General features: G+C 40.2%; 1 protein-coding gene and 1 long non-coding RNA gene across 2 annotated transcripts in view; one reads left to right on the forward strand and one right to left on the reverse strand.

The window, feature by feature from the left end:
• The first annotated feature begins 3413 nt into the window (after nucleotides 1-3413).
• On the forward strand, nucleotides 3414-7184 carry LOC140324696 (uncharacterized). Its single transcript, XR_011919564.1, has 2 exons — nucleotides 3414-3553; nucleotides 6253-7184. It is a non-coding gene; the product is annotated as an uncharacterized lncRNA (long non-coding RNA).
• A 3380-nt stretch (nucleotides 7185-10564) lies between these two features.
• LOC140324695 (peptidyl-prolyl cis-trans isomerase FKBP8-like) overlaps nucleotides 10565-14716 on the reverse strand; it is a gene marked incomplete in the record, with an annotated part of 37700 nt that continues 33548 nt past the window's right edge. Inside the window, 1 exon segment of the mRNA XM_072402769.1 lies at nucleotides 10565-13883. Within this exon segment, the coding sequence (XP_072258870.1) occupies nucleotides 13797-13883 (87 nt within the window).

Consider the following 14716-nt stretch of genomic DNA (forward strand, 5'->3'; position numbering starts at 1 on the left):
AGACGAATGATCATAATGGAAGTAAAGGGGAGAGAGCACAGTAGAATGGTATGTACAGCACTCACTCATGCATCGTGCAGTCTTTAGTCGTTGGATGCATCGCGGAAGATCCTTTCCGATGACAATTATTGCACGTGTGTACCCAGCCTAAGTTATCCTGGACAATCAAGATAGCCGAAGATCGCAAGGAGGACACAAAGAAAGAAAAAAGATGGCAGCACCTTGTACAGAAATGAAACTGGTGAGTATTGCAGGGTTTAAAACTGCTTTATTTTTCTTGTAAATAATTATAAAGGGCTTTTTTTATACATGAAATGGAAAAGTATTTCCACTTAAAATGGTAAACTTTACCAGTTCAAAGGTCAGAGGCATGGGCAGTTACCTCGGCACAGAACACTGAACTCCAGGACCCAAGGTGGTCCAATAAGCAAGCAAACTTATATTTTGAGGTTACAGCTCTCTTCCACACTTCCAACAATAAGCTTGCCTCAAAACCAGCGATCCCTTATTACTTCTTGTAACATGCAGACAACACTGCCTTTGGTGTAATTCTTGTACAATCCAGTTTTGGGCACCAGTTCACAAAAAGGACATTGTGGAATTGGAGAGAGTACAGAGAGGGGCAACTAAACTAATAAAAGGAATGGAGGAGCTCAGCTATGAGGAGAGATTAGCTGAACTGAATCTGAGAAGAGACATATAAGGGGGGATATGATCACCCTGTATAAATATATAAACAGTCCATATAGAGAAATCTCTTCCCCATTATTCACTTTGGGATCATTACAACGAACAAGAGGGCACTCTTTGTGTCTGTAAGAAAATAAGTTTAAGCTCCGGATAAGGAAGGGATTCTTTACTGTAAGGTCTGTGAAAATGTGGAATCGGCTCCCTCAGGAAGTAGTTTTAGGAACTACTAAAGATAGCTTTCAGAAAAAGCTGAGAACAGAGACTGCTGATCCAGGTAACATCCGATTGCCTGATGGAATCGTGAAGGAATTTTTTTCCAGTTCAAGCAAATTGTACCAGGGATTTTTTTGCCTTCCTCTGGACCAACTATGTTTATAGGGTTTTATATCTGGGATATGCTTATTTACCTTGTGGTTGCACTTGATGTCTTTTTTCAACCTGTTACTATGTAAGTATATAATGCAATACCATACAATATGGTCAGCCTTTCCCGAGTTCTCCCTTGCTGAACTACAGAATACCTCACCCCTATCCACATAAAAGAGAGGTGTTCTGTAATCCAGAAGAAAAGAACTACAGCAAGGATCATACCTTTGCTCAGAGTTTCAGGTGACAATAATCAGATTCATCATGGCAACGTTCTGGTTAAACCCAAGGCTATTGGCTGGATCTGAAAGAGTACCAAGAACAAATTGTGCACTGTATTGTGACCCAACTCTTTAGTAACCACCCACCCAAGTGCTGGGGAGAAGAGTGTGAGTTGCATTCAGCTCTAAGGGGTGGAAGAGGGAAAGACAAATGGAGGTGCCATGTTGTGTCCTGCCCAATAGTGAGCTATAGCAGTTGTAAGCTGTCAATCATTAGGAGTGGTAAATCACTTTACAACTGTACTAACACTGCAATGACCTACTAATCACTTCCTCACTCATAACCTCGTCACACGCACGGCTCCAAGACTTTTCTAGAGCTCCCCCCGACTCTCTGGAATGGTCTTCCTTATCCTATTCGGATTGCTTCTACTTTCTGCTCATTTGAAAGAGCCCTTAAAACCCTTCTTTTCAAACTCACCTACCCATCTTCTTCTGTCTCTTAAAGCGTCACTACTTCCCACCACTACATACCAACCCCTCCTATTGTGTGTTACTTCCCCCACCTCCTAGATTGTAAGCTCTTTGGGCCTGGGTCCTCTCCTCCTCCTGTGTCACTGTCTGTCATTTCTAACACCTATTTAATGTACAGCACTGCATAATATGTTGGCGCTATATAAATACTGTTTAATAATAAGGTAAAAAAATTCCGCCAATCCACAGCAGGTTTTACGTTAACATTCATAGCCCCTGGCCATGCAGTAGGAGCAGCCCACCGCCTCTTAAGATAAGTGATGTGAGTATCCCAGGAGACTGTAGGTTTCTCATTTAGTCTTTATTCCATAATCGAACAAACTTGGTGATTGGTCTGCTTTAAGGACAAGGCTGCAGGGAATGCAGAAGTGTTTTTAGGATGAGGACAGTACAAGGTACTCTGATCTCACAGTGCCCACTATCCTGGGCAGATCACCTTATAAGTTTCATATGGGCACTTTATTCGCAATCACAGCAATGAAAATCTTCATTGGTACAGCGACTCCACAACAAAATAATTTAGCAAATCGCAATGCCAGATGACAATAGCTATGGGTAGAACGCAGCATGGCACCTCCAAGGAGCTGACCACAATAATTTTACTGGTACGGAAAACAATCTTTTTTTCTCAAAAATTATCGAACATGTGTGACCGGCCAGCAAACATCAACAAATAATATAACTTTTAGAAGCAAAACCTGCAGTGTGTAAGGGCTGCCAATGGGAGTTGTGTCCAAGGCATGGCATGTGACTGTGTGCCCCTCCTTATACATTGGTGCCAATCAGAATTGTGTGAAAGGCCATGCCTTCCAGGTGTGCCCCGGCCATGGCTCCCAGGTGTGCCCGGCCAAGGCTCCCAGGTGTCCCAAGGTGTGCCCGGCCAAGGCTCCCAGGTGTCCCCGGCCATGGCTCCCAGGTGTCCCCAGGTGTGCCCGGCCAGGGCTCCCAGGTGTGCCCAGCCAAGGCTCCCAGGTGTCCCCAGCCATGGCATAGACTGTGCCCCCACCCTTCACAATGGTGCCAATCACAGTCACCCACTCGTGGCAAGGGCAAGGAACAGCACATAACGGGCCCTGCTGTACACCACCTCTGAGGTGACTGGTAGATAAGCTTCCTCAGACCAGGGCGCCATAACACAGCACCTCCATCCGCCCCTGGGACCCCCTCTGACGTGGCAGAGCACAGGCCGCAGCCTCAGGCCTACAGTTCTCACCACAGCCCGACCACTCCTTCCTACAACTCCGGGAACATTTCCCGTCTCCCAGTACACTTCCAGCTCTCCTGGTACTCACGAGTCATCGCTCAGCTTTCCCGTCACTCGCCCACCGATCCGGCAGCAACTTCCTCCTCCGTTCGTCAACTCGCCGTCTCCTGACAGCTGATTGGTTATCTAATATCACGTGGTTTGTAGTGACCACGGCGCTTTATTCCCTCCTGCGTCCAGCGGCTAGTCCTTTACTGACAGCTGATTGGTTAATATATATCACATGGCTGGTAGCGACCCACACAACAATGTTGCATGTATTCGTCTAAGCCACGTCCACATCGGCTTGGGCGGGGCTTTAAATTACACCAGCCAATAGAATTTACTGTCGCCTGCTCTGATCACGTGGATGCTCATCGTGGTCCTCTAGGGGTATACCGTGTTGGATTGTGGGAAGTTTGCGTCGTCACGTAGAGTCCTGGTACCTCGAGTTTTGATGCATTTGGTTGTTGTCATGACGACTGATATTGTAAACAATGTAAGAGGTTGTGTCAGATTCACCCTAAAATCCCCAGAACAGAATTGGTGAAATTTTAGGAGCCGAATATGGGGTGACAGCTGAAAACGTGGGCACTCCTTTCTCTTGTGAGGGTCAATGCCTCCAGGGGTCTAAATCTGCCATGCAAGTCAGACTCTACCCAGGTCACTTGAATGGCAAATCCCATATTGATGGCAGCCTACTTTCCTAATTGTGGTGCCAGATTTTGGTGTAGAAAAAAAAAAAATTCTGTTAAAAAATGCTACCCTAACACTGGCTTCATTCCTACTACAACTTAGGTCCCCACAACCCGAAATCCAGGGGCCCCATCTAGAAGCCCTTCCTCTTAAAAAGTGCGCCCAGGAAGTGCCGGCCATATACAAGCCTGGAGGTCCAAGCAAGAAGTAAAAAGAGCACCCAGCTACTGTCCATATTTTCATTTTATTCGTCTGGTATTTGCAACCCCTATTTAATGTACAGTGCCGCATAATATGCTGGCGCTAAATAAATCCTATTTAATAATAATAACAGGCTCGGGGGCTGAAATTTAGGGTGCAGGTAGTCATAGGGGTCCTTTGTGCACCCTGATAGTTACATGTCCTTAGAACTCACCGTTTTGGAGATATTGGGGTTCAAAGCTGGTAAACAGGCGGATGCGCTTTAGTTTTTTTATGTGACAGTAATTTTGTTAGAAATTGACTCAAGAGGTTAGCACTCTGGCAGCACTCTTGCAGCTCTGGGTCACAGGTTCGTATCTCGGCCAGGACACTATCTGCATGGAGTTGGCATGACATGACTATGGACTTTGTACAGTGCTGTGTAATGATGGCGCTTTATAAATACTGTGTAATAATAATAAAATAATCCATATACTTTAAGGGAAATCTAAAGACACTGTCCTTAAATTAGGAGTTCACAAAGAGTAACAAGCTCTCAATCATATATACTGTATATATTTTATATAGTGCTTCTTCAATAGTCAGTCTGTGTAGGGGCTGCTAGTGGTTTTCAGACTGAACACTAGAGGGCAACAAAGTGGCTGTAATGTCAACTGTAGGTCCATGATTCCTTGCATTGTGTATTATGGATGTGGGTGTTTATTCCTGTAGTCTCAGTTCTCTACAGCAGCAGTCCCCAACCTGTGGTCCAGGGGGGCGCAACGGCCAGAGCCGTGTACTATGTCTCCTGTATGCACCGCATGCTCAGGAGGGCGGTGGGCAGGTTTTTTCTCTGGACGCAACCCACTCACTCTCCTATTGCAGGCTCAGACCTGGCATAATCACGTCACTCTGGGGGAAGATTGTTCTTCTTTGAGTCGCATCCGGCTCCCCGCGCATGCGTGGTTTGGTATCTGTAAGTTTAGTGATTCGTGGCGTCCAAAAGGTTGGGTACCACTGCTCTACAGAACAATGATGTGGCTACAAATGAATGACGCATGAATTGTAGCCATGAATATTAGGAATATGCAGTCCTCTGCAAAGAATAGAAGTGTTTTTTGGGGCATATGTCTTTATTATGTATGTAGTGCTACACTATGGTTGTTCGGGTTTACTGCTCCTCATGCAAATTTGTACCCAGGGTACCACATGCTCCACACTAGAAATGGAAGAACTTTACAAGTCAAACTGCACTTTGAAATGTAAAATCCTGACATAGATGAAGGCATTTCAAGAAGAGCTGGATTTTTTAGGTACTAATACACAAACAAAATCACAGTGTAAATTTATAAACTTTTATTATCACATTGTTTAAAATGTGGAGATGCGAGCCAGGGATGCTCTGATTCTTTCCTGAATGTGCTTTGGGGGCAATTTTTCCAACCATCTTCTAGCCATTCCACAGCTTATTTTTCCCTAATTGGATGTATTTTATGATTTCTAACAACTTCAGCTACAAATTTCTTTTTTTACCAATGCTGTGATGTGCAACTTTGAATTGTCCGGATCTCTGCTCAGGCTCATGTTAGCCACCAATACAACTATAGTGACTATCTTTGTACTTGATTTATATATACTGCCAAACACCCTTTTCTAATACATCACTCCTGAAGAAGGAGACTAGTTCTGCGAAACACCTCAAGAGAAAAATCTCTTTAGCCTGGTGCTGAGTGTTTGAAATTATTATTATCATTACTACATAGTACTGACATATTACGCAGTGCTGTACAAAGTCCATAGTCATGTTACTGACTGCTCCTCAAAGCAGCTCACAATCTAATGTCCCTACTATAGTCATATGTCATTACCACAGTCTAAGGTCAATCAACCTAACTGCATGTTTTTGGAATGTGGGAGGAAACCGACGCAAACACAGAAAGAACATTCAAACTCCATGCAGATACTGCCCTGGCTGAGATCAGACCCTGGGACCCAGCGTGCAAAGGCCAGAGTGCTAACCACTGAGGCACGGTGCTGCCAACAATAAATAGTTTGGTATATTACTGGGGGTTGCTCATGGTAACAGGATGCTTACAGGGCAGGTTAGAGGCAGCAGACCCCAAATGTCCAAAACAACAGCAGTTTTATCTATTTAGCCAAGTGTTACAGCACACTCTCCAGCACTTTAAAGTCAAAAGCAACAAACAGTAGCCCAGCTGGACCTCTGGCTACCCCACTTAGGTCCCCTCTCTTACACACTCTAAATCAACACTCTTATACTCACAGTTACAATCTTGTTTTTCCCTCTGGCTCTCTTCACAGCCTGGAACCCTCTGGTTGCCTTCTCAGCCTGGAACCCTCTGGTTGTCTTCCTTCTCAGCCTGGAACCCTCTGGTTGCCTTCTCAGCTTGGAACCCACTGGCTGCCCTCTCAGCCTGAAACCCTCTGGTTGCCTTCTCAGCCTGGAACCCTTTGGTTGCCATCGCAGCCCGGAACCCTCTGGTTGCCTTCCTTCTCAGCCTGGAACCCTCTGGTTGCCTTCTCAGCTTGGAACCCTCTGGCTGCCTTCTCAGCCTGAAACCCTCTGGTTGCCTTCTCAGCCTGAAACCCTCTGGTTGCCTTCTCAGCCTGGAACCCTCTGGTTGCCTTCGCAGCCTGGAACCCTCTGGCTGCCTTCTCAGTCTGAAACCCTCTGGCTGCCTTCTCACCCTGGAACCCTCTGGCTGTCTTCTTAGCCTGAAACCCTCTGGCTCCCATCTCAGCCTGAAAACCTCTGGCTGCCTTCTCAGCCTGGAACCCTCTGGCTGCCTTCTAAGCACACTCCAGCCTGCAACACACTAGCCTGCAACACAGTGGCTGATCCTCTTGCCCCAGGCTCTTGCAGATCAATTTCCTCTCTCCCTTGCATCTTGCACATTTACCTAGTCAGGATTGGGTTGGACCAAGGAGCCCCCCCTTTCACTCCCTTGGCCAGCTCCAGGGCCCTTAAGAACCACGTTTCTTTCTAAAAAAAAACCTTTTCAAACATCCTCACTTTCATTTCCCTGGAGCCTTTACTACACTTTCCTGCCACTCTTAGGGACGCTCTGTCACCATAGTTTTATTTATATTTTAAATAGTTATTAGTACAAACAAATATTTTTGTGTCAGCAGTGCTTTGCTTAGTGGCTGTAGGAGCCCCGGTGAAATTCATTGATATATGTGATTTTATACCTATTTACAAAATGTTAATATAATAAAAATGAATCATTTTAGACTGTGATTTGTTTTGTGTATTAGTACCTTTAAAATCCTGCTTTACTTGAAATCCCTTTATTTATGTAGGGATTTTACATTTCAAAGTGCAGGTAAAATTGGAATGTGGTACTGGTTAAACAATTACTGGTAGGGGGTCTGTTCATGTTATATAACTTAACAAGTTAATTTTGAAGCCCCTGAACATGGTATTGTCAAAAATTTGCTGGGGCACTGTTTCTTTTAGCTGGGCTTACCACCTGGCACTTTTTTAGTAACCACCTGTGTTTTTTTGGGTGGTTACTGAAAAGTTGGGTGACAATACAGGGGCCATCATTCACCTACAACTTCTTCCCACCCAGCTTAAAACATTTATGGGAGAATTGTAGTGTAGTTAGGATCTTCTGTGTGGCTGAGTTCTTACTCCAGCAGTTATTAAAGCTGAACCCCCTTTTGCAAAACTTTTTGTGTGATGTGATGCATTGGGCAACCTATTCAATTCTTTTAAAAAATAGTGTGCAGTGCCAGAGGCAGCCATGCCCTAAGTACTTGTTTGTCTAGGGGATGTTAAATAGGGAGAAAACATTACCTTATTCTTCGCTCCCCACAGGTTTCTAAGCGTCATTTGAAAAAGATGCAATACCTGGCTGGCCTTAGCTCTGACTACATCCCGTACATTGCAGGACCATCAGTCCATGGAAGGATGGCAGCTATTGAGTCAAATCAATGAGGGAAATCTTGGCCTCAGCACCACTTGAGGAGGGCTTTGGAAAGTAAATCTGTCATATTCACATATACAATCTGTACATTCATATTAATATAACAAGTGAGCACCATCAGCAAAGTTTAGTTGTGCCGAAAGCAAAATTCCACCAGAAAGCCTAGCACTAGTGTTTTGTTTTTAATTAAATCATCAATAAAAAATCGTTTATTTACATCTGTTCTGCCAAAACCACTAGATTCTGGTGAATTTTTTTTCATTTTGTTACATCTTTTATAGACTTGTTTTTTTTTATAGAATTTTGACACTTGCAGTCTTTTAACCACCTGAGCGTTACACTGATTTCTAGATTTCTGTTCCAAAAGCGTCACAGGTTTTCATGAAATTTTTTTTTTTAAATTGTAGACCTGTAACTTACAGAAATATGTCCGAATAGGGTTCTAGTAGATATCATGAATATAAAAAATGTTTGAAACACACAATCATGTAAAAAAAAAAAAAAAAAACTTTTAATAAAATTAAAGGAAAAACACAAAAATCAGCTTAAACAAGAACACATAAATAAATGAAAAATACTGAAAATGCGATAATTCGGTATGATGTATAGTAATATATTTTTCTAAAACACCTCCCTAGTGTCCGTCACATACCTATAGACAAAACCACATAAATATATTTTCTATTATTTTGTATTGGATTGGATACAGGACTTTGTATTAAATCCAATACAAAAAATTTGAATTTCCCGCTACGACCCTCATCGACGGGCGCACGCACGCGCATCACCAGGAATCGCCGAGGGACGCGTACGCAAATGCCGGGTATTCTAATTCTTTCCAAACTTCCATGCAAAAAGTGTTACATTTTTTGCATGGTAATTTATTTTGGATTGTAGGCTCTAATTCACCGAATTACCGCATAACTCACCAAAATATGTCCAAAATTTTATAAATTTATAAAATTCTACCCCGGTGATCGTCTCTGCACTCGGCGGCTGAACACAGAAGACACAAGACGTGTCCGGAGGAGCGGAGGGAGAAGGTGAGTATTTTTTTTTTTTTTTTGTCCAGCGATCGACGCTGGACAGGGAGAGGCACAGGGAGAGGAGGGAGAGGAAGCCGGCTGGCTTAGAAAAGAAAGCCAGCTGGCTTTCTCCTCTAAGCCGGCCGGCTTTTTCTTTTAAGGAGAGGGACACCCGACGCTGGAGGACGACGCTGGAACATGGACCCGACGCTGGAACACGGAACCGACGCTGGATTAGCACAGCGGGACCAGGTAAGTGGGGATTTTAGTGTAGGCGAAAAAATACGGGCTTAACCAAAAGAGCAAAAATATTTAGTGCGAGAAATTACGGGTTTAGCGGTTAGGGGGTTAAAATCAAACGCAGAGCTCCCTCTAGTGGTTTCTCTATATATTGCAGTATTTATTAAGCTATAACTACAGTAGATGGGTTATGCAAAAATACTATGCATAGCACACTCCTTACAAAAACCCAGAAAGTATAGGGATTCATACTTCGTTTTGAAGTAAGAATGCTATGGAAGGGCAAGATTTAAAAACAGATAATCACACCAAACGGTAAGTATTAAACTGATTATTGGATTGTGTTTAGATAAGCTATCAATCAATACTACAAATACTTTTATGAATGAAATCTTGGTTTATTCTTGTCAATAAAGGCTATATCAAAGCATGGTTGAAACTCATGCTTACTAGTGCTATAAATGGTCATGGGGAAGATTAGTAGCCAATACACTCCATTGCATTGCAGTATACTTGGCTAGTTATCAGATTATGTGTTTGGTACACCATATGGTTTTTTGACCAAACCAAGCAAACAGACAAAAATCTGTTTAGAGACACCTGTTTTAAGACCATACATTACAAAAAGTATTCTACAATCTCTGTTAGATGAACAATTATGTAACATAAGGAAGTGCACAATTGGATATGCATTGAAACATTATGTCTATTTTTTTTTCTATTTTTATTTTCAATATTTTTTTTTCATTATTGTTTGCAGCCTTGGAACCAACCTCCAAATTCTCATGATGAAATGTTGTCAAGAAGCAGTAAGTGTTTTTATAACAATAATAATAATAATAATACCATTAATATTATTAATATTATTAACTATATATATATATATATATATATATATATATATATATATATACATTTAAAATTTTAAATCTACAGAATATATATAATATATTATGTAGTCTTCTATGCAGGCAACAGAGGGCGCTGTGGTCTGCTTTTAACTAGAAAAGTGTCCATTGTTGATTTAGAATTGCTCCTCAGATTGAGATGTGGAAGTGGAAGAACTTAAGTGGAAGAATGTCAACTTTACAGATAGCCAAAAAGATCATTGGTATCACTGACCTGAGAGGCACAAATTGCTCATTGCTCAGGGAACCCTAGCATGCTGTGGAGGAACCCTAGGGCACCACAGAGCCCTTGTTAAGAAAACCTGCTCAAATATGTGAAAATCACAATTCTCTGAATGTGTATTAGAGTGGTATTGCAGCCAGGGGTGTAAGCTTAATGGAAGTCAGCAGATTCTAAGAATGAGGGACCATGTACCCCATGCTGTATTTTTGCTACCACAAATGCTTCCATGCAAAGTTCAAAGAAAATAATACATAGCATTGAGAAACTTTACTTTTATTTTCATATATAATTTTTCATTTTATGTGTCGCACCGTGTAAAACAAAATATTTCACAGTATGTACAATGAATAAAAGACTTGCTGACTAAAAGTTCATGGTTTTTGCCCATGCCAATCTTCAAGCACTAGTGTTGTCACCTAAAAACACTCACTTGGCGTTGCCTGCTGTTTTTCTCCTGGTGGCAGAAAGTGTCAGAAGAACAAAAAAAAAACTATGTGCACCTATATCAGTGAGGCAGCTAAATGACTATACTGTTTGCCCTGCATTGTTAAACCACACGTTTGCTTTAAAGTCTAAATAAAAAAATCGGTGGGGTTAGAGTAATGAGGGTTTGGAAGTCTGTCAGGAGTTTCCAGCTGTTTTTGTTTCGTCCATGATGGGGAGATTTCTCTTCATTTCCTGGGGAGGTAGGAAGTATTAGGAAATCTCTCCAAAAATTCTTTAGGGTAAGGTTTACACCTCCGTCAAGGATTTATTGGTGCCTGTGTCTTCCTGTACTATACCATTTTTTCCCTCATTTTTTTGTCCAGGTGTCACAAAGACAGGAAGTGAGGGAAAAGTAAGAACAAGGGTCATGCTTAGGCTTGCACTGTTGCACACAATGTTCTATGCGGTGCAGTGACATGCATATAATAACGTATTGGTATGCACAATTACAGCAGTAATGCAAGACAAAAAATGGACAGCTGCAGAGGGGGTTGAAGGCCCAGTACACACAAACAGATCCTCTTCAGATTTTGCACTTGACTGACCAGTCCAATCAATGGGCCTGACACGCTTTCGTCAGTGAAGCTGGGTGATCCAGCAAAACTGGAATGGATTTCTTCAACCTAATTATTTGTTAACAAATGTTTTGAATCCTGGACCATACATTCCAGGTTTGCTGTATCGCTCAGCTTCATTGATAAAAGTGTATCCTCTCCAGCCTTGGAGAGCTATAAGAAATCAGGCCCAATATGCCAGGTGGTAAACGATTGGACAAACACCATAACAGAAGGATGGATTAACAAAATAACATTTTTACATTTAAATTATATCTAAAAAGATATCAGATTTGTCCACAACCCCACACACATGATCAGTTTGCTTCTGAATGTCATTTAGTTTCACTTAAAATCTGATTTTGAGTTTTTTTTTTAAACTGGATTTTTATTAAGAATTTTCATAAACAATAACAGAAAAAACAGAGAAAGGAGAAGATATAAACATAAACATAGTGTACAGTATACCGAATAATTTAGGTTTTTTTTTTTAATCTGAGTTTTATTGCATTGGAAACAAAGATAAGTGTCTGCCCATGTTTACTAGCCCCTACACTTCCCAAACTCTATCAGCTAGGGTTAGGCTTTCAAGACTAGTAAGTGTATATGATAACGATTTTAAAGTTCTGTTTTTTGTACACTTTATGACATTTGTTTGTCACTATAAAATAAGTTTATGCTCAGTAAATATATATACAGTATAGCTTTATGTATTATGATGTAACATATAATAAATATATTAAAAAGTCTAACAAACATTTTAAAAAAGTACAAACAGTAATCACCACCATTTCAAACAATAATAAGACACACTTCTAAATTCTAATAATACTGTTTCTGGATTTGTAACACTTTACACTCTGTAACTTAGAAAATGCATAGTAAAGCAGAGATAGTATATATATATATATATATATATATATAGATAGATAGATAGTGTTTCCTGATTTTATAGCCTTATCATTGCTCACTAAAATGAACTAAATGTACAAGTATATTTACAATGCATTGAAAGATGCTGGTAATATTTTTTCTTTTTACAAGGTATTTTATCTTTAGCAAAAACACACCTGGCCCTTTGATCCAGACCCCTATTTATACCTATTATTATTATTATTATTAATATTATTAAAAATAATAATAATAATAAACAGGATGTATATAGCGCCAACATATTAGGCAGCGCTGTACATTAAATAGGGATGAAGGTTTTCCCTCTGCTAGCCCAGAATACAATAATCAGATTTCATATGAGGATCAAATGAGTGTTGTTATATTGGCAGAGATAGACTAATGCTAGTCATACCCATGTCAATAGGTGCACAGACAAGTAAATGGTGGATATCTCCCGAATATTGACCATTTACCTGGTTACCACCATCCACCAATCCTGTTCTTTTTCTGATCAATGTCACCTCCTGTTCTGACCATTTTTTTCAATTTGATGGAGAAGTCCATTTCATTGTTCCATACTAATATTAAACTGATTGTTTTTTTTTAATTAGGCAAAATCGTTGATACTACAATGATGGTCATCTCCTTCTTGGTTTAGAATGTAAAACAGCATTTAGTGATTTCATAATAATTGTATCTTTTTGAAGAAGAAACATTCCAACCTTAACAACCTTCTTTAATTTGAACAGTGAATACAGGTTAGAAAAAATCTGTAATGTTGAGTTAAAGGTGACTGTTGCATTAAAGGCTCTGTGATAGGGATTTCCTTCTCTCTTCTGCTAATATTTTTTTATTCTATTGATTTAATATCAAATCCAGAAGTTGCATTGGTCTTCCTTGTGCATTCTGGTTATTAAACTCCAAATCTAACCATCACCGTATATCTTAGCAATCAAGATTGGATAACATTTAGCATTTAACACAACTTTTGTATTGATATTCCTTTTTATTATAACTTTTGTATTGTTATTCCTTTTCAATATAACTTTTTTATTGTTTTCTAGTTGACAATGTATAATTTCAGTTATCATTATATAATATGTATTCTTTTGTTTATTCTGAGTTGTGCTACCAATGTTGTTTGCTTGATGTGGGTGTCTTTATAATCCACTGCTGTTCTTTTGTATTTCATTTCTTATTAGCTTTAAAAAAATGTATTAAAAAGCATTCAATGGCTGTCACGTTAAGAATGACTGTGGACTGGGCTGAACCATCCAGCTATCAGTGATCCATCCAGAATGACAGAACAATATTTACTGTCAACTGTATTGAATCAAGAAATTCAATATTCCTTATAAGACAAACGTTTTCATTGAATACATAGAATATATTATCTATTGCGAGGCTTGATTAAAAAATAGCATTCCATATGATACTTTGAAGCTGATTGTTAGGATCCTTCAAATATTCTTCCACACGGGAAATCTCACTCCATATAATCAGACATGACCCCATCTCATATTTATCTGTAGATGCATATAATGTTAGGAACACAAAGGTGTATTTTCCAGGACTGTTGATATTCATCTGTCAAGTTTAAGTATGAAAGCTGCTAACAGACTTAGTAATGTTGCAGCCAGTGCACCTATTAATAGCATCTTGTAGGTTACCTGGGAAAACAAGAAATTCTGAAGTTACACACACTTTTATAGACACTAATTTAGTCATGATGTTTCTATAAGATCACTACAAAAGACAAGGGGGCGCTCTTTGCGACTGGAGGAAAAGAAAGTTAAGCTCTGGATAAGGAAGGGATTTTTCACTGTAAGGGCTGTGAAAATGTGAAATCGGCTCCATCAGGAAATAGTTTCAGCAACTGCTATAGATTGCTTTTAGAAAAAGCTGGATGATTTCTAGAAGCACAGAATATAACTGGGTATTAAAGATTTAAAGTAAAGATATCAGTGACCATTGATCCAGGGAACATCCGATTGCCTCATGGGATCAGGAAGGATTGTTTTTCCTCTGTTGGAGCAAATTGTACCAGGGTTTTTTTTTCCTTACTCTGGATCAACTCTGTCCAAAGGGTTTATATCTGGGATATGTTTCTTTCCCTATTGGTTAAACTTGATAGACTTAAGTATTTTTCAACTTAACTATGTAGCTATAAAACTTCTACTTAGTTTAGAATGCAATGTTACGCTCCCAAAAACTGATTGCCATATCAATAAATGCACTGTCACCATTTTCCCGAGCCTTACTTCTTGTACTTGGACTAGCTTAATGAGTCAGATACGTTTTAAGGCTAAACCCCACTGGTGCATGCCAACGTGTCATAGCAGATTTATCATTCCTGGACAAGTGCTTGCTTTAGGTTTTTTGTGGTTGGGGTAGCACTTGTAGGTAGTGCCAATTAGGTAATGTGTGTGCTATATCACCCTGACACTGATTGATCAGTCCAAACAGTATAAATGCAATGTCTGGGATACTGCAATATTAAAAT

The sequence above is a fragment of the Pyxicephalus adspersus genome, chromosome 2, assembly GCF_032062135.1.
Source record: "Pyxicephalus adspersus chromosome 2, UCB_Pads_2.0, whole genome shotgun sequence".
Taxonomy (NCBI): Eukaryota; Metazoa; Chordata; class Amphibia; order Anura; family Pyxicephalidae; genus Pyxicephalus; species Pyxicephalus adspersus.